This window comes from Rattus norvegicus, chromosome 5 (genome assembly GCF_021556685.1).
Source record: "Rattus norvegicus strain SHRSP/BbbUtx chromosome 5, alternate assembly SHRSP_T2T, whole genome shotgun sequence".
Lineage (NCBI taxonomy): Eukaryota > Metazoa > Chordata > Mammalia > Rodentia > Muridae > Rattus > Rattus norvegicus.
In genome coordinates, this window is record NC_141538.1 from 101465308 (window position 1) to 101485000 (window position 19693).

A 19693-nucleotide genomic window follows, 5' to 3' on the forward strand; every position below is an offset into this window, starting at 1 on the left:
CTGTGATGACGGTGCCTTGGATTGTGAGCCCAAATAAACCCATTTTTCCTTAGGTTGCTTTTTGTCAGGATAATTAATACAAAGCAGCCACGTGCTGATGCAGGCATCTGCCCTGGGTAACAGTGTCATGACTAGGAAGGTCTAAGTCCGGGGCTCTGCTCCAGTTGTCTGCCTATCCGTCTGTGCTGTGAGCCTCTGTTCCAGGTGTCTGCCTGTCTGTCTGTGCTCTGAGCTTCGATAGAGCTGTAAGCCTCTCACCTACCATGCTCACTGTCTAGCATTCTCTAATGTTCACTCCAGCATAATTAAACATGCGGAAATCTACTTGAATTGCTATAAAAGGGCATGTGAGACATTTACCATATTTTCAACTTTTCTAGAGATAAATATAAACTGACGAAAAAAAATTCATACCAAAATTTCAGCATACATTTAAGTGCTTCCTAATTAACTGTAATTAAGCTATAGGTAGATAATTGCATTATTAAATAGTGGCTTTGGCATTTACAAATTTAAAACAAACTAAGGCCTGAAATTTGGACAGAAGCAGAGGACATAATCACTCTGACATGGCAACAGGAGAGATTCTAATTAAAATATATAGACCATTTTGGCAGGAAGGAAAAGCTTTTAATGACTTCTGTTGTCTCTGTCGAAAGCAAAATAGTTCACAATAAAAACTCTGTTTTTATAGCCATGTAAGACCTCATAGCAGCTGTGGCTGCCTGTACAAAACCAAGTAGTCCTGAGTGCTTGGTGGTGGGGGCTCATGAAGTCTGATGACTTAAGAGTGTTGTCCCCGGTCGGTCAACTATGCTCCACTTGATTGTCCCACACCATGGAGTACATATGCAACACAAATTGGGAGAAGGAGGCCAGGAAGTTGGGAGGGGCTGGATCATGGCTGGAGATGGGGTTAGAGGGAAGTATTTTGATATACTGTGTGCACATATGACATTCTCGAAAAAGTAATAAAAATATTATGTTAAAAAGACTGAAGCAGTCCACCTTTGTACAGATCTGTTTCATTAAAAAAGAAGAAGAAATGAAACCAATATAGTTGATTTTTCCAATAGTCTGACTGTGTGCTAGGAATTACACTATTATATAAGTAATTCATTTAATTTTCGCAACTGACTAAGACAAAAGTATGACTATTGCCTTCAAATTATAGTTGTAGAAATTAATGCTTCTGATGAAGCTTTGGCTATGCCCAGACAGAATGACCCAGGCTCAAGAGGACCAGGCCACAAGGCTGGAGGGAGTGGGCCACTCCAACCATCTGCATTTGCAGCCTTTCCTGCAGACAGCCTTCTGCCTTCTCTCACTTCCTTCACTGCCTATGCCTGAGCCCTTCCTTGTTTGTTCAGATCCCGATGCCCACATGCTTCTCAGTATCAACTGTAGTAGGCAAAAACAGCAAACCATTTCAGTAAGCAGTATCGGAACCTGAAAGTCAGGTCTTTTCCAAGGAGCCTAACATCTGAACTTCCAGTTTTTTCAGTTTTATGGACAGCAGTAATTTTTACTTGTTTCTTCATTTTAGAATCTACTGACCAGCATCTCAGTAAATAAATCAGAGAGAGATGACACATTTCTTATCTTTAAATAACACTAAAATCAGGAAAAGCTAGATTACAGTAAAGGGACTGATTACCCAGGAGTCTTCAGGAGTTACTACTGCGCAGTGCAATCAAGGGGGCTTATTAAAGCAGACTTCTAGGCCCACTCCTAAAGCCCCCCACTCATAGGAAGCCCTGGGTGGGTCCCAGCACCTGCATTTCTAAGGAGACCCCAGATGGTACAGATAGGGCTCTCTGGAGACCGGGCCACAGGGAGCCGGTGAACAGTACCAATGTGTGAGGAAACACAATCATTTAAGTCCCAGGCAAATAGACGTACCTTGGGAAGCTCCAGATGGTACACATTTGTAAGTGAGCTGAGATCCACAGCTGAAGCAGATGTAGTAATACTTGGTTCCACCTGACAAAGAAAAAAATCCAAAAGGTAACTGCTAGCAATTTTTGTTTGTTTCAAATGTAAGAGCCACTTAATCAGAATGATTCATGTTCTATATTACTTACATTTTAATATCTGATATTTTATATTAAAATACTTGGGAGGTGTGACTGGACAGCAGTTGTGTTTGGAGCATAACAAACTCATGTGGTTCTGTTTGCCTGGGCTTCCTCCATAATGAACTGTGACAGGAGCCTATGCTGACAGAACAGGCACCATGCAGCACTCTTTCCTCACAAGTTAGGATAGGTATTCAGAAACTATTAGGTGCTTTCCATAAAAGTTATTAAGTTACAGAATTTAAGGGACAAAGTTGGTGCAATACGAAAATACAAGTTTGCCATCTTTAACTTACCCAAACTTATGTAAACAGCTTGAAACAGGTTATGATTTCTTTATCTGTCTTATATGTAAATAAGCCTTCTGCTCAAACTATTCATCCAAGGAAGAATGAATTCTGCCCTCACCTTCTGGCACTGACAACCCCTTAGCTCCTCTAATTTTAAGGTCTTCTGTCTGGTATCTTTTTTATTTGTTCTTGGACACAGATCCAAAGATTTCTAAATTTAAACAAAAACTACCACCAATCTTAACTCTTGGTGAACCTTGAGCTGCTGACTTTCCCTCTTGTCAGGTGCCCATCCACCATCACGTGGCTGCAGATCCAATAGCCTCTCCCACTACTTTCTTGGCCCTCTTTGCAACAGCTCAGGCTCTGGGGTCCACTTTGGTGCTCTGTTCTCCATCCCGGCTGCTCCAGGCTCGCTGGCTCTTTTCCGCTGTCTTGTTTGTTTTCACTTTCCTCCTTAACATGCTCACACCGCATGGATAGCCCTTTGCTCTCTCTTCACTGATGTTCTTTGTATGCAGTATTTCAACCTCCAGGGCCAACAACTGCAACACACTCTATGGGAAGCTGCCTCTAAACACCACACCTCATATCTGAATGTATATTTTAGCAGGGATCCTGACCTGCAGCTTGCTCGGGGATAAGATCGGGAAAAGCTGCAGCCCCTGTACAAGCACAAGCAGTTCACAGGCTTGCTGTCCTCCACTTCCTGAAAGGCAGCCTGCAGCAGCTCATGCAGTGGTTCTGAAAACAGCAGCTCTTCCTTTGTAGTTCACGGTTAGTGAAGTAGGGCATGCGGAAGAGAGCCCTGTCCTCTCCTGTACTTTAATCACCATTCCTCACCCAAATCACCAGATTACTCTAGAAATGTCTGTCGAATCAATGCTTTACAACTGTTTTGCTCAATAAGTACATATGTGTAGGCATGAATAATCCTAAATTGGGTCTAAAACTTCTGATGTGACATTTCCGTTTTCCCTTGTATGGGTTTCTTTTGTCCTAAACTGTTTCTGTTCCTGTAGTTCCTCAAACTTAATTTCTCTGCCCTGGAATGACTGAGAGTAAGATTTTTGAAAACTTAACTACCATTCATCTATGTAGAGGGCACTAAGCCCTCCTGTTCACAGATAGGCATTAAAGAAACCAGAAAACAAACACACAGGGCTTGTTTATTCAATGGAAGGGAAGAGTATGGCTGTTTTATGCCTGGAAAAATGGGAGTAGATGTTATTAGCTGCCTAGTAATTTGTTTTATCTGTAGTGCCAGGTCATACCTGTTTCCTCAGACTATTATGTTTACCCTAAATTCTTCCTCCCTAGACCTTGATCTTGAGCATTAGGGGAGCATTAGGGGAGATGTCACATGTACTTTGTAGTCTGGTGACCTATCAACTATCTTAGTCAGAGACCACACCAGATCCTAGGTCCTTAAGCTATGCAAACGATGTTAATGGTGGAGGTCATATGTACTTTGCAAAAAGAGTTTTGATGTAGTCATGCTTTAAGCTTAATTGTGCACATGGGATTGAAGTCATTATTATAAAAAAAAAAACTTCTTCCCAAACTTGTACTGTACTTAATTACATCTAAAATAAACTGGCTGGGATCAGACTTCAGAAGTTTGAACCAGTCCAGCTAGCTGAGCCACGCTGAGTTTCCTTCCTGCCTCTTGTGGGTCATTTCTCTGCCAGCAGCAAGCATGTGGGAACTTCCACAGAGTTAAACCAGGATTTTCATGATGATGGTGACTAACAGGGTTGGCCTTCACAGTGATTCCCAAGCCTGAGAGCGTCTCCTTTCTCAAGGACCCTTTCTCAACACTCTGCACTACTTTCCCAGTACCATTCCTTAATACTCTTGGCAGTTTCAGGTTCAGGTATTGCTGGGATGTGTGCTCCTACTTACCCCACGTATTCTGGCCACAGCACTTTCCACTAACCCTCCTCCATGTTCCTCACATGTAACATCTCCTCCACAAAGTCTCTTTCCTGAGCAGAACAGACCACTCTATATTGCACATGCGGGCTCTCAGGTGGCCTCTGCACAAGTGGTATGCTAATTCACATAGGTTCTGTCTGGTAGTAACAATTTGAATGTCAAGTTTATGGCTTATCTTTGAATCCCTGTAATGTTCTACTATGGTTAATAAGTTAATGAGATATATCAATCAAATCTTCCCTGAAAAGTAAAAATGTCACAGCTACCTCCTTATTTTGAGGACTTTCTGAGGTAGAAGGTAGAGGGTCTGCTGCACTTCCTGGACATACAGCCATCTGATTCACTGCATCTGCATTTCTAAAAGAAGAACACATTCGTCTGTCATATTGTGATAGTATTCCCATCCCCTAACTTGAAGAGTCAGAAAGATTATTAACCCCAGTCATGAGTGGACATGTATCAAATGTCTTATTTATATTGAAAATAACTGAAGTGAAATGTTTACCAAGTATTTAGTAAACCAGAGAACATGCTCACCTGATAAAAATGATTTTTACTTTAGATGGAGCACATTTAATGATTGATGAAGCATTCTGATGACTTCTGCCATATAATATTTGGCCATTGATCTATGAGGAATAGGTATCATTAGCTGAACTTAAAACTCTTCATTTCTTTGTTATCTTCTTGTCTAGCTAATAAAAACTGAATTGCTCTCTTTATTATACTATACATTTTTTCCTCTCCAGAACAGAACCCAAAACTTGGATATGAATAGAGAATGCCTAAAGCTAACATTAATGTGACTATGACGTGCATCAATTCTGATACTCCTGGACAGTTTGTAGAAATGACATTTTGACCCAATAAAGAGAGAAGACAGTCAACCTCCTGACAGATAAAGGCTCTGTGGCTTGCAAAGAACACCTGGATAAGCCTTTGTCTCATCCTAGGTCCTGGCTAGGTCTTGGTCCTAGGAAACAGGGTACCAAAAGTCATTCCTGTCAGGCTCAGGGCAGAGCAGCAGATTTGTAAGCAGAGTAGCACTCTACAGAAATGAAGCTGCCAGCCCCCGTGTCCAGATGTCAAGCCCCTGAGACCAGATCTAGCCTGGACAGCAGAGACATCACAAGAGCTCAAAGGCAGTGTGAAGGTACGCTGATTCTGCCTCAGGAGGCAAGGGAAAGGCAAACAAAGTCTAACCACTAGAGAGTGTGATCAGGAAACCTGCATTGCTTAGCAGGCTGAGATGCTGCTTGCGGGAGACTTGGTGTCACCTCACCTTACCCCCAATACTTATTTCATTAGAGATTTGACCTCCATATGTCCAGTGGGTCAGCATCATTACCAGGGAATGCTTGGTCATTTCTCATTTAAAAAATTCCAAACAAAAATAAAGCACACAAAAACGTTTTCAAAGTGTGATTTTTATTGCTATCTTGGGACAAAAACTGTTTCTGGAACCGCAGAGTCATGGCCTTTAATGTGAGTTAATGGGACACAAGCTATGCTGTAGAGATCTGGTGTAGAGCCAAATCTGCTGCACTGCATCAGTTTTATTAGGAAATGGGTGGTTTTCTTAGTCACTATACAATGTCTGGGTGACTTTCTGGAAATTGAGCTTTCCACTATCTGACGTAGCGATAGCATATACCAACACCTACCTCTAAAAGCTCGTCGGCAATCTGTAGTCGGCCATCTCTCCCTGCTGCTCCAGTAGGATCAATCCCCACTATAAACACACTCATTCTGGTTCGGTCTTTGTTCCCAGCAAGACTTAGACCCAAACCGCTATGACCTTTCTCCAGCTCAATCATATGGAGCTGGCCTGTAAGGGTTCCATAACGCTCTTGGATATTTTCTACACATAACAACAAATGCATTTACAGTTAATTCACAGACAAATGCTTTAATAGAAACACTTATTTAGATTTATCTAAATGGATATAATAATTTCTTTGGCAGCTAAAGGTTAGAATGGCTGCCTGAACATCAGGACTGTTTTCACAGTTGGTTTGTTGTGTATAATTTCAGACTATTACCTAGTTCATTTTGGCAGCATTGGGTCCAAGAGAAGTGACTTAAATCTATAATCTCCCAAGACTATGATTAAATCAGAAAAATCAATTGAACATGTGCAGAGGAGAATGTAGTTAAAATACATAGAATTCTCTACTTCACTGGTCAGTAGAAGCATCTTCAACAGAGGCAAATCTATAGAGTGCATCACATTATGATCCAGAGAGAAGAGAGTGATCTTCCTCGGTGTACAGAGCCATTCGGCCAGAACAAGTCAATATACTCTTCCCAGCCTTAAACAATATGCCCTGACTATATGATATTAGTTCTCCTTATCAACAGTTTGTCCACACATTTAAAACTGAGAGATAGGGCCATAAGTAGGTGCTCAAAGCAGCAGCCTGTGTCAGTGAGTCATCTTAGAAATGGAGTCCTGATGAGCAGGTCAATCATCCCGCATGAGTAGTCCTAAGTTCTTATTTTATTTAAGGCATTATGTTTTGCGGTAACCTAATTTAAAAACCAAACAACCACCTGTAACATTTGGATAATTTTGATTTGGTGATCACACTTGACAAATCATCTCTTAGAAAATTCCTATGACCTGCACTTACGCTGACTCTTTACATCGGTCAAATAAACATCTCTGCACTCCCTCTGCAATCAAGCGGGGTAACCTTCCTGTTCTCTGCTTTCTAAAGTATGTGCAGTGTAGACTCCTTAAAGGGAATGGTTAGGTTTTTAAAATAAAACTTTTTGAGTGCTAGAGAAATGGCTCAGTGTTAACAGTATTCTTTGTTCTTGCAAACAACCCATGTTCAGTTCCCAGCACCCACAGAGTGATTCACAACCCCCTATAAATCCAGTTCCAGAGCATCTGAGCCCTCCTAGTATTACCAATGGCTCCAGGCACACATGTGGTGAACACACACACATTCAGGCAAAACATTCATCCACATAAAATCAAACACATAAATCTAAAATATTTTTGTAATCAAACTTTTTAATTTGATGAAACATTCATGATTTTTGGCTCAATTTGTGCGTGAAGCACTGTCAGCATTCCTTAGACATTACCTAATACAATGTTAGTAACCTGAGAGAACTGTATTTAAAACTTGAGACAACTTGTCAGATGCTCAAGAGTTGATCTTAATAATTATAATTACCAAAATACCAGAATTTCAGGGCATAATACCAATAACCATCCAATACTACAAGGTGGAGTCTAAAGCCTGTAAGGGGCAGAGGGTATTGAAGAGAGCCAGCCAATCCTATGCTGGGTTGCGATGTCTTGACTGATGTAATTTTCATATGAGAAGCAAGAGGGCTTTATGAGAAATGTGTATTTAAAGTAAAGGAGGAAGATGATGTCATGCCTCAGGAATGCACGTTGTATTCAAGGAAAACAAACTGTAGTCCTCCCAGCTACAACTGAGTATATATCGCTAGTTAACACACACAGAACAAAGCCAGAGCTATTTCAACACTTTTTAGAATTAAGGGCATCACAAAGAGACAACTTACTCCAGCTGTACCCAAACTCATCCTCTTTGTCCTCATCTTCTGCGACTGTGGTTGCAGATGGCTGTGCATAATCACTGCTCATTTCTGAGAACACTGAAGGAGAGGAGGAAGGGACACTGCACAATGTGGCCTTCTCCGACTCGGATTCTGACTGGCTGGGTGCCTGTGGGGACAAAAAGAATTCAGTGGGCATGTGCAATACCACGAAAACTTTAAGGAAAACAAATAAGAATATAATTCCAAAACCAAATGCCAGTTCTAAAATATTCTCCAATAAGAGAAAGCTTACATGTGAGTGTAAGAAGTGTTAGACAGGATTTGGGAATCAACATAATTCATTAAATTATTATTTGCTAATTTAAACAAATGAATTTGAAGGCTTAAATGACCTAAGAGAGAAAAATGTTCAAATTTCCCTACTGGGGGAAAAAAATGTAAGGATTTGTGTAGATCTTAGAGGTCATTCAAGTCTGTCAAGAATAAAAACCAAACAAACCATAGGAAGAAAACTAACAAGGAACTATCCTTAAAATGCATTAGTCGGGGCCACTGAGATGGCTAAGGAGGTGAAGGCACCTGGGCAAAGCCTAAGGGCCTGAGTTCAATACCTGGGCTCACACAGTAGAAACAAAGAACCAATTGCCACAGGTTGATTTATGATCTCCATGACATAGACCATACATGTGCAAGTCCACATACCTACACCCACAAAATAAATGAATACAATGCCAATAACAGCAACACTTGTAAGCAAGGATATGCATGAGCACTCCTCTCTCTCTCTCTCTGTGGATCTGGGGACTGCACCCAGGACCCTGTATACAGTGGGTGTTCTATGGAGTCACAGCTCCGGCCCATATGATCAATTCTTTGTTGCTACTTGAATCCCCTCTCTGAACAACTCTGAACAAACCCATAGAAACCATGCAGGTTGCTCCCCCAAGACAGCCTGCTTGTTAAATGGAGAACAGACACGGTTCTGTCAGGTGTGGGTTCAAGACCACCTCCCACTTTTTATCGCTATGGTGGCTCATGAGAGATCCTTTCAACAAAGCCAGATGCAACATGCCTGTTGTCTCTTAGGACCACTGGTATTACTTTAGAATTTAATTTGTTATAATCAAGTTTGTATATGAGTTATTATCAGGCAGCAGGTTGGAATTTGAAAGGCCTGTAAACTATTTAGCTCCCCAGATTAGCTCCTGAGATTTACTGCTCAAATGAACAAACTAAGGCCTGTGGAGGATGAATCTTTAAAATCAGGCGCTAGACTTCTTTCTCCTTAGTTCTTTTCTATCTTAGCATTGTAGTTTGGGTGATTTGGGAGTGCACATGCCTCAGAGTGAGTATGGAACCCAGAAAATAGCTTGCTAGAGCTGGTTCCTATACCATGTGGTGTCTAGGGACTGAACTCAGGCCATTGGTCTTGATGGCAGGCACCTTGATGCTAAGCCACCTTGCTGGTAAGTTTCTATCGTTCTTACCATAGTGAAGTTTGTATTAAACCTGGCTATCTTCTCCAGCATCCACAGTAAGACAGTACCTGGGTCTCAAGATCAGGGACAATCAAATAAAGCACTGTACCTAGTATCAGGCAGTCTCTGATATATGGTTTTTCAATCTATATGTTTTTCTATTCTTTATGTCACTTTTATAAAAAGAATAAACTTGCATTGCCTGCTGTAATTTATGTATATGTTTGTTATTTTCTGAAAGTAACCTGTTCTAAAAGAAGACAATCTTAAACTCTTATGAATGATTAGCTGGTAGTAGGAATACCATGAAACACATCAACACTAGAGCTTCATGCACGAAATATAATGTTTTTGCTAATTTCAAATGCATATAGTTTACCAGCAAGGCACAGGGCTGGCTGACAAATTCAGGACAACTGATCTTCAGGAGCATACTTTGCTGCACTAACAGTATTCCCTTTACACATCATTGGCCAAACAAATATGAGTTACATGTGCCAATGAAATCTGTGTTGTCTTCCAGAACAGTGTGCTATAAAAGTCGTTCAAATAATGTACAAATAAAAGTGTGCAAACACACCGGAAACTTCACTTGACTCAACCAAAATTTAGATATTACTCTAAAGGAAAAAAGGTACGTACTTTCTGGTTAAAAAGATAATTACTTCTCTGTATGATCAAAAGGTATTATTTGCCTAACATGAATTCATTCAAATCTATGGATGTGTTATTTCATATTTCTTCCTACCTTCTTTTTGCTGTTGTTATTACTTTACTAAATAATGAGGGAAAAAATCTAACCATCTTAAAACCTCGTCAGGACTGTAGGCATAACACTATACAGCAAAACTATATTCCAAGCCAACTGACTAATCAGAGAAGCAATGTTTGCCTTCTTCCTGGAGGGGGCGTTAAGTCTCTTGTTTGCCTGTATTAAGACAGTGTAACTGGTTTTTTATTGACAATCTTTTGAAGTCTTTTAACAAAATATGTATTTCACCACGGTCAAATGAAACTACCCTAGCCCTTATGCTTACAAAAAATAAATGAACATGCGTGTCACACAAAAAAACACACCCACTTTCAAAACATTGCATGGAGACAAACCTTAAATGGTGTGGGAACAAAAGGGTCAGTTGGGGAATCATAGATGACAGTACTCGAATGTTGTAACTCTCATGGTCACAGAAAACATCCCTCCAGGTATGGCTTCTGTTCTGATCCGTGACATAGTAACACGAAAACCCAATGAATATTCATAAGGTGGTCTCTAAAGTAAAATTCTGACAGCTTTCTCCCTTTCTGCTACTGAATTATGCTATAAAAGAATTTTTATAAAATTTTGTTTCAAATTTGGTTTTATAATTTCATTAGAATATGAGAATAAACTAGGAAAAATGACAAGCATAGAAACAGTTACACTTCATGATCTGGCATTTATATAGACTTACTCCATGAATATTCAGAAGGTTTTGTCATGTACACACACATAGACACACAAGCACACTCACACTTATTTGCAGAGTGGTTTGTTCAGTGTACAAATCTGAAGCTGTTTTAAGACAATACAATGTTTCTGAAAACTATACATAAAAGTAGTTTATACAAATAGCAACTAAAATTTAAACATGAAAAAATCATACAAAAATGCAGGAAAAACACTGGAACCTTTTAACTACAGGTAAAAATATAAATATTCTTTGGCAGGACAAAGTGCATGTCCACTCGGAATAAACCATTGTTTCCCTTGTTTTTCTAAGTGTGATAAACAGTGAAGTGGGACAAAGGCACAGTAGAAACACAAAACATTCTGCAAAGGCGAGTTCAAGACAATGGGCATTATCCAACCTTGTCAGAGGTGAGCTGGAGAGACTCTGCAAATGGGTTAGTGCTGCTGAAGCTGCACTTAGGGTAAAGGCTGTGCGGCAAGGAAGGCAAAGGGGATTTCTAAAAGGAAAGAGAAGATGTGCTGAAGGCATAAGAAATGTTTGTGAAACAACCCAACGTCAAGAGCAGTGCTTGACGGTCAGAGCTGCCTGTGAGAAGTAACGTCGGCCTGAGAGGCTGCTCCGTGTGCTCCTCTAAAACAGTGACTAATGGTTGTTTCTAATGACCCAAGCCTCCACCTGGGTCTAATCACTCCAGGAACGCAAACAGATCGCAAACAGACCAGAATCTCTTCCATTTCCTCGGAAGGTTTTACTATCATGAAAGGCATGTACTCTGCCCTGGCTATGTGCGCCTGGTTCAAAAGGAAAGCCCGATGCTGTTGTTTTCATTTACTTTCAGAAGGGAGGGACATCACTTTTCAGTAGTCTGTTTAGAATGCACACTAAGCACTTCCCTGCCCGCTCATCGGAACCTTCGTTTCTTTACATTGCCCCCCATAAAGGACACTGCACTCTGACCAGCCAGTAGACACTGATCTAGAACAATTGCACTTTTAAACTTTAAAAACTGGAGGGGTGGGGGTGGGAGAAGAATCACTATATGGTGTGTTCCTTTCTTCACCATTTCTTGTGAAGAGCTGACAGAGGTTTACATCTTAATAAAAGAAAAGAAGTCTGACATCTCCTACACTACTGAAGGATTTACGGTTTTGGATAGTACTTTAAGTCTGTGTTTAGTGTTTCGCCTAGATTTTGTGACTTGACTGTAGTAAGTCCTTTGCTGGGGCTGTTGAAACTGAATATACATATTAAAGGCAGGAAGTCAGCCAAATAGAATTTAGCACGTTCATATTTAAAAGGAAAAAAAGTAAATTTCCTTAGCACAATAAATTCTTCCTTCACACCCGCTATCTTTTCCTTCTATTGACTGGATCTTTTAAAGAGAACTGCAGACATTTAAAATTCATATTGGCTCCAATTAAATGTTTATGTTACTTCTCCCTGACAAAGCCCCCTTGCAGGGCATGGAGTGGGGGTCAGGTCACATGACTTCGCCCTGCATGGGAACATGTTGGAGACACTGTCCCCAGGCTCCAGCCCTGCTGTCTATGCCACACTGCCCTTTCAATCTGAGCTTCCTGAATGTTTTTCCTGAGAGACAAGGCAGGAAAAGAGATGGGTACAATGACATTTCTGTTCCTCTCCACTTCCTCCCGCTTTACAGTTTAAAATGTCAGCTCCTGCTTTACTCAAGAGAGGCTTACAAGTGCCAAGAAACAGGACCACATAGTAAACTGTGAGAAATGACGAGGCAGTGGATGACACTGGAGGCCTGGTGGTGTGGGCAGACTATTTCTGGTCATCATGCATGGCAGATCGATGGCCTGTCCTTTCTAACTATGTGGAACAACAAAATCAGAACTATGATCAAGACATGAAATTCCCAGAGACCTCTACTTTTTACTTTTCTTCAGACCTTACAAGATTTCAATTTGGTGCTATCAGAGGAGCAATGTACATGGAATGGTAGGTCACATCTACCAATAGGGAGATAGTTACCGATCCGAGAGTGTGCTAAAGAACATAAACGATGCAATGTCCTTAAGGTAACTGATGAAGAAACAACTGAGAAGACACATCGAGGACACCAAACCATCCCCTGGCCCCATGAAGGGGGCCACCCAGCAATCAGGATGTACACTGCCCTAATTCACTTTGTTACACTGAAGGGATTATCAGGGATATGCTATGGAGTTCTCATCCCTGAAAAGCCAAAGCACAGAAGGACGGACCAACTTCTCAACTGTGTAAGATTTTCCAGAAGCTTTATCCTCTGCTCATAAAGGAAACTCTGTCACACAGGGACTCTACCGTAAGTAAATTTGTGGTGTTTTTCCTTTAGCTAACCAGAGGACTGATTACTTCCATTTGGAAGTAAATCACCACTAACAAAGAGTATCTCATTTTAAATGCAAAATTAATTCTAGTTTCCCAAAGCAAGATGTGTCTAACTTGACTAAACATGTCATTTCTAAGCAAGATTTATCCTGGAATAATTGCTATAAAATTAGGTGTCATTATGCCTCAAATAAAAAAAATAGGAATCTTTTCCAGGTGTATGAGACAATATCTTTCTAGCTCATTAGAAAATGTGATTGGCATCGAAAGAAATGTTTGTAGCTTAACTGTTCAAAGTAATATTAAGAATCACTACTCAGCAGTTTATAATATTATCCTAAATGATATGAGTTAGAAATTAAAATAAAACAAAAAAACAGAATAAACCCTCCCACACAAAAAAATAGCTGTAACTCAACTTAAACAGCCATTTACAATATTACCACGCTGTGTCTATGTTTAACACAACAAATGTTAACAAATGTAAGAAGATTTGTAGTTATTTAAACAAACTGAATAGCATTTGCAAAGAATGCAGCATGAGGCAGCCCTATCATTTGGCAGATTTTCTATCTGAATGGATAATTATTACCTAACAATAAACAACTGAATGGTTAAAAACTGCAGATGTGAGGAGAACTGCTTATATTAAGAACCAGTACATTTGTTCCACACTGTGAACCCCAACCAGAGCCACACCTGTCTTGACAACGAGACAGACAGTAAGATAAACCTGGGTGCTGTATTCGGGAGCCCAGAAGGTTCATCTTGGTCAGGACACAGATCTCACAGGGTGCTGCCACCTTCCTCCCATCATTTCAGCACTGATATCTTAAATCTGTATGAACACTTTCCTTCAAAGCCAGCCAGCCTCAGACCTGCCAGCATGTAGAGGTTCAGGGAATGTGTGTACAAGCTTTTCCACCCAGAAGCAGCTTCTCCCAGAGTTCCAGGAGTTTGAGGGATCTCAGGGAATTATAATTAAGAAAACCCTACTCTGAAGGCTTCTAGACGTCTCTGAATAGCTTTCTTAGTATGTGGAACAGATTTTTAATAACTATCCATATGAAGATATATTTCAGTGAGCCATAAAGAAGGTATCGGAACCAACACTGAACTAGCAGCAAAATGTTCACTCTCAGCATCACTGGGGAATACCAAACATGCTACGCTGCAGTTTTTACTCTTCCTAGATTAATAGCCATTGATGTGCTGACACATTCTAAAAATTTATTTTTATTAGGGTAAATGTGTGCTATCAGTAGCATCACATTTGTAATCCTCCTGCCTCGCCTCTGGACATCTGTGATTGCAGGAGTACAACACCATGGATGGCCTCTAACATATAAAGTCCTTTAACAAGGATGGCTGAGGGTCGAATGAGATAGTATGTTTCTGTTCTCAAGGATCTGTGGTGACCTGTATATTGACTGTAGCTGAGAGATAACTATCTAATGATTTGTATATAAGCAGAATGTACTCTATGACAATTCTGTATCCAGTGGAATATACAAATATGTTAAGATCTGATGATATGACAGCATAGATAAGAGATTCTATATAAAGAATAAATTTAGAAAAAAATGAAGTCTTTATGGATTCTAAGAGACTCAACTAAAGATGATGATATTTAATCTACATATCACATTATATTCCTTTCAGGAATTTGTATATATTTTTTTAACTAGCAAGATATCAACTTGACATGGTGACAAATGAGTTATATTTCCATGTATTTTAAAGTCTTCGTATGTACCATAAAAGAGACTTGCAGGGAAGTTCAATGTTTCAATACAGCAAAGGAAACCTTTCATAAATACCTTCGGAGATTCTGAATATTGATAGGTGCACATGCAGACAACTTGGTCCATGCTACATTAGACTCCAAGTTGCGTGCTGTTGCCAATATGCCTACCTTGCCCTTTGTGCTTGCTTACCCTTGGTCTGTTTACAATGCTCTGTACCATAAACACTACAGGGCTGCCTGCTTTCCGAATGGCTTCCACAGCTTGTTCATGGCTTGCATCTCTGAGGTCCATCCCATCCACCTGCAATGGAAGGCCTCAGCTTAACATTTCAAGAAGCTAGAGAACAAAAGAGCAATTTGGATCAGTTCTGAGGCTCCTTTAGGCTCCTTTTGGTCCTGGGAAATTTGTTTCAGGGTCAAAAACATTAGGAGTTAAGCTGTATAGGTCTCGTCCCTCCAGTGGACTCATGGCACCTTGTTTGGATAAGATTGAACTGGCGTCATAACCAGTTGGGATGAGAGCTCTGCTTCTACATTCCTCTCAGCACTAGCTGCTCTTTTATGTTTATGAATCTGTTTTGGATGGGCATCATTAAGGAAACAAACTGGGGAGATGCATTCAGGGATCCCTTTATCAAAGCCAGTGCTGTACTGCTAATTCTTCATAAAGTGGTTTGTGTGTGTGTGTGTGTGTGTGTGTGTGTGTGTGTGTGTGTGTGTGTGTGGTGTGTATGGAGGAGGGGAATCTTCATGAGTTTCTCTTAGGGAAATTTAAAGAATAAACAAAATAATGATATTCAGAAAAGTCAAGACTACTGTAAGGTTAGTTTTGCACAAGAATCTGCAGTAAATGTGGCAGAAGTTGGAAGCCAAGAAATTGTGCTTGTTTGTTAGTTTCTTATATAAATAGCTTGAAAAATGAAAGTCATTTTGTAATGTTTGTAGGTGATGATCAGCTAAGCTTATGCACTAGATGTTCAGGAGGAAATGCAGAGGAAGAGCCAATGCCAGTCCTGCCAGAAAACTGTAGGTGTTTCCATTCCCAATTACTAAGTACAGTGAAGAGTGGACACAGTTCTGTGGAAGAAAACCAATCATTAAGTCCTGGCATAGAATCATAAACATTTAGTTAAAATTCTCTCTCAGGTTGATAATTTGCTAATATAACAATATTTTTCCATTCATACTAAAATGGTCTTTAATGTTTCTAACAAGTCAATAGTCATGCCTACTGTATGACAATTAAACATCGTTATTTAAGCCTAAAGCAATCAGGTAGCCTGGGCCTATAATACAATGCCCAGGACTAACTACAAGGGCTCAGGCTTCCTATTTCCTGGAGAAATCCTGTAGGTAATGTACTGAAGAACCTATATGCAGGTATTATAGAACATACACCAAAACATCCTTTCTTTTCAATTTGTAAGGGAAGTTTTAATTAATGTAATTTATTATCTAATAACTTTAATTAATATTTCAATTGTTTTAAAAGCCAATTGGGACCAAACATGACCAATCATGTCTAAAGATAATTGCAAATAATTCATATTTCCCTCTTTAGGCAAAAAATATTTCATAGTTAAACTACAAAATATAAACATAGTAGTCACAATTTAAATTGTAGCTTTTAGATGATGTTCTACCTACAAGAAAGAATTCCATTAAAGGGACTACTATTTCATTTAATAAGAGTAAGTCAGGGTGTGCTGTCCTTTGTTTCTAGAGGGTGTCAGGGTAAAGAAAGGCACAGGTTCCTGTTTACTTCAAACATCAATCTCTCATTTTCTCAGGCTCAGAGAATACATGGATGGATGAGTGAATGAATGAACAGTCCAATTGCAAAACATTTTCTTTCCACTTCACATTTCTAGGGGAGTTACACCCAGGGCCTTGCATGAACATGTGGTGAGTACCAGGCACTGAGCTAAATGTCTAGCCAATATACTCTTTCTAAAATTGCTATGCCCCAAGGAACCCTCTGACCCAGGAAGGCATTTTTATGTAAAGTCTATGGACTGAGAAAATGAGACCAAGCACTTGTATAAGGTAAATAAAATGTCCATTACATTCACAAACTTCTTTACTTAATAGTTACTCCTTTCTTTCCACTCTGTAAGTTAGAAAAACTAGGTCAGGCTCCCACTTCTCAACATTTTAAATCTAACTGTGCCGAATCCGATTAGATGATTTATTGTACTGCTCTGTGGTGCTTTGGTTACTTCTCTAATCTGCTCTCTCGTGGCCAGGCAGGTACAGTGTCTTGTCTATTGTGGACACTGGCTCCTGTCCCAGCACCAGAAATTTAGCAGGTGCTCTGATGGGAGGCTCTACTGCACCTGAGGACTCTGCATATTAAATTTTCAGTGGGGATTGCATCTGATTTCACTGTATGTTTCTCTCTTACATGTATCAAAGTATATGCCATGCATATGCATACACAGAGTCTTCTGTGGTGAGGGCGTAGAACTGAGAAGGCTCCTAGCTTTTGTGAAACATTCATTTAAAAATAATCAAATTCTCAAAATTGAAAAATTTAGGAGAAAAATCTCACCTAGAAAAACCCTCACTCAAAACATCTATCAATATTGCAAGGACTATAATAAAGTGTTTTTTGAAATAATATTTGACTAGAAAACCTAACTATGCCTTGTATGGTTTTCACTGTGTACATTTAATATTGAATATTTTAATTTTCTTCTAAGAAAATTTCCAGTTTTAAAATTGATAATCCTTAGGACCAATACTTAAAACCAAAATTTATTGTCTATATCTCCCAATATAAGTTATAACATCAAACACATAATCTTGTCACCACATGCACACAAAAACCCTGGATGAGAATGGGAAAATACTTGAATGGCAAACACTTGACTCTAACACTTGGGTAAGTGAACTCCCTGGGTAAAGAAAGTGGACAAAGGCACCATTGTGAACAGAAAGCTCATTGGAGGTTACCTCAACTATTCTGTCTCCCGGCTTCAAAGTTCCATTTTTGCCAGCTGGACTGTCTTCAAGAACATGTTTAATGAAGATGCCCCTCATCACCTCGCCGTTGCTCAGCCGGCTCCCCATCCCCCGACCACCAACAATGCTGATGCCCAAGGACTTGCTGGGCTCTCTCCAAAGTTCCACCCTATAAGAATAAAATTGTAAACTCCCTGAGAAACACACAAAGGCAAGCTCCTGGAAGTTTAGAATTTCCTTTAGATGACACTGTCTCATGTAGGACTGCTGTTGCAAAACTAAGTAAATTTTATAGTTGGATTTTATGGAGACATTTTTGCAATTGAGGCTCCTGCCTCTCTAAGATTCTAGCTTGTGTCAAGCTGACATAAAACTAGCCGGTGCAGAAACCAAGGACACAGGAAATAAATGTGTGTGTGTATGCACCCAAACTGGTCTTCATTAAAATGAGAGGAAAAAAGACAACTCAAAGAAGGAAAATGGCATTTGGGAATCACACATCCAATACGGAATTAATATCCACAATGTGAGAATGGACTTTCTAAAGCTGTTTATCAATCCCCCCAAACAAATGGATTGGAAATTAAGCAAGGGCCTGGGCTACAGGTTTATATATATTTTATAAACACATGAAACAACGATGAACATCTGTAGGGACACAATCAGGATCTGATAGTATCATTAACTTACACCCATTAGGATTGAAATTATGAAAACAGAAATAAGTGTCTATGAGAATGGAAAGAAACTGGAGTACAGTGCATTGTTGGTGGGAATGTGACAGGTTACAGCCACACTAGAAAATTTAAAATACAACTACTACATGGGGACATAAACAGATAAATCAGGGTTGTAGAGAGACTATCCACAGCAGCTAAGAGGTATCAGAAGCCCTTATGTCTATTAGAAGTGAATCGACCCGGCAGTCAGGGCATCAAAGTGTTATCTGTACAATCTGATGCCCAGAGCCCAGAGAAGCCCAAGGTGCTGGCTCACAGCTGTAAGCCCAGCACAACCATAAACAGGAAGAGACAAGAGGACTGCCGGCAGGCTCTGAGGCAGCTAGCCTAGTGTACACAGAGCAGTAGAAACTGGAGCAAGCTTGCCTCAAATAAGGTAGGAGACAGACTAACTTTCAGATGTTGTTCTCAAACCTCCACATGTACCTGCACTCATGTTCACAGAGACCACACATACAATAATAAGTAAGTTTTATATTTAAAAATGAACAAACAAAATGACGCAACGCTTAGTTGGAATTTTATTCTGCCTTAAAAAAAAGAAACGGTTTCAACATACACAAAGTCTGAGTATATTATGTAATGTGAAATTGGCCAGCTAAACAAAGTCAAGGCCAAATGCTGGCCAATGGTTTTGAACTCACAAGAGGTCCAGAGGGGACTTATGCAGAGACAGGACATAGAATGAAGTGCGCTCTGCTGGGAAGTGGCTGGGGAGCTAATGTTCAGGGGACACCATCTTAGTTTATAAGATGAAAGTCTTCTGCGGATGATGGTACTATATTTATAGTTAAGGTTCTTAGAGGCTCCACATAGCACACTAACAAATAGAATACTAAAGGTCTGATCATAATGAAACTCCATCCAAAGGATTAATTCAAACATTCTGTAAATTATGTGGTTTGTTGTATTAATATGGGATTCACATTCTAGGTTAAAGTGCAAACCAGTGAAGAAGTGCCGTTGCGCAGGAGTGTTAATACAGTCATTAAATGATCAGGAGGTTCAGCTACCACTGAACAGATGGCAGCTCCTAGGTTTAGTAGCCAAATCCAGGGAAAAAACATTTTTGCACACGCTAATCAGAAGCTTGCCTCTATAGGAATCTATAACGCCAGAGCAGACCT

General features: G+C 39.9%; 1 protein-coding gene across 14 annotated transcripts in view; it reads right to left on the reverse strand.

The window, feature by feature from the left end:
- Mpdz (multiple PDZ domain crumbs cell polarity complex component) overlaps positions 1-19693 on the reverse strand; it is a 155190-nt gene that overhangs the window by 30651 nt on the left and 104846 nt on the right. For 5 of the 14 annotated variants that reach the window (XM_087547757.1, XM_087547755.1, NM_019196.2 and 2 more), the window contains 8 exon segments: positions 17818-17995; positions 15053-15163; positions 11176-11274; positions 7853-8015; positions 5971-6167; positions 4844-4935; positions 4573-4663; positions 1903-1983 (listed from right to left, as the gene is read on the reverse strand). In XM_087547757.1, coding sequence (XP_087403883.1) covers positions 1903-1983; positions 4573-4663; positions 4844-4935; positions 5971-6167; positions 7853-8015; positions 11176-11274; positions 15053-15163; positions 17818-17995 — 1012 coding nt within the window. 14 annotated transcript variants of the gene reach the window in all.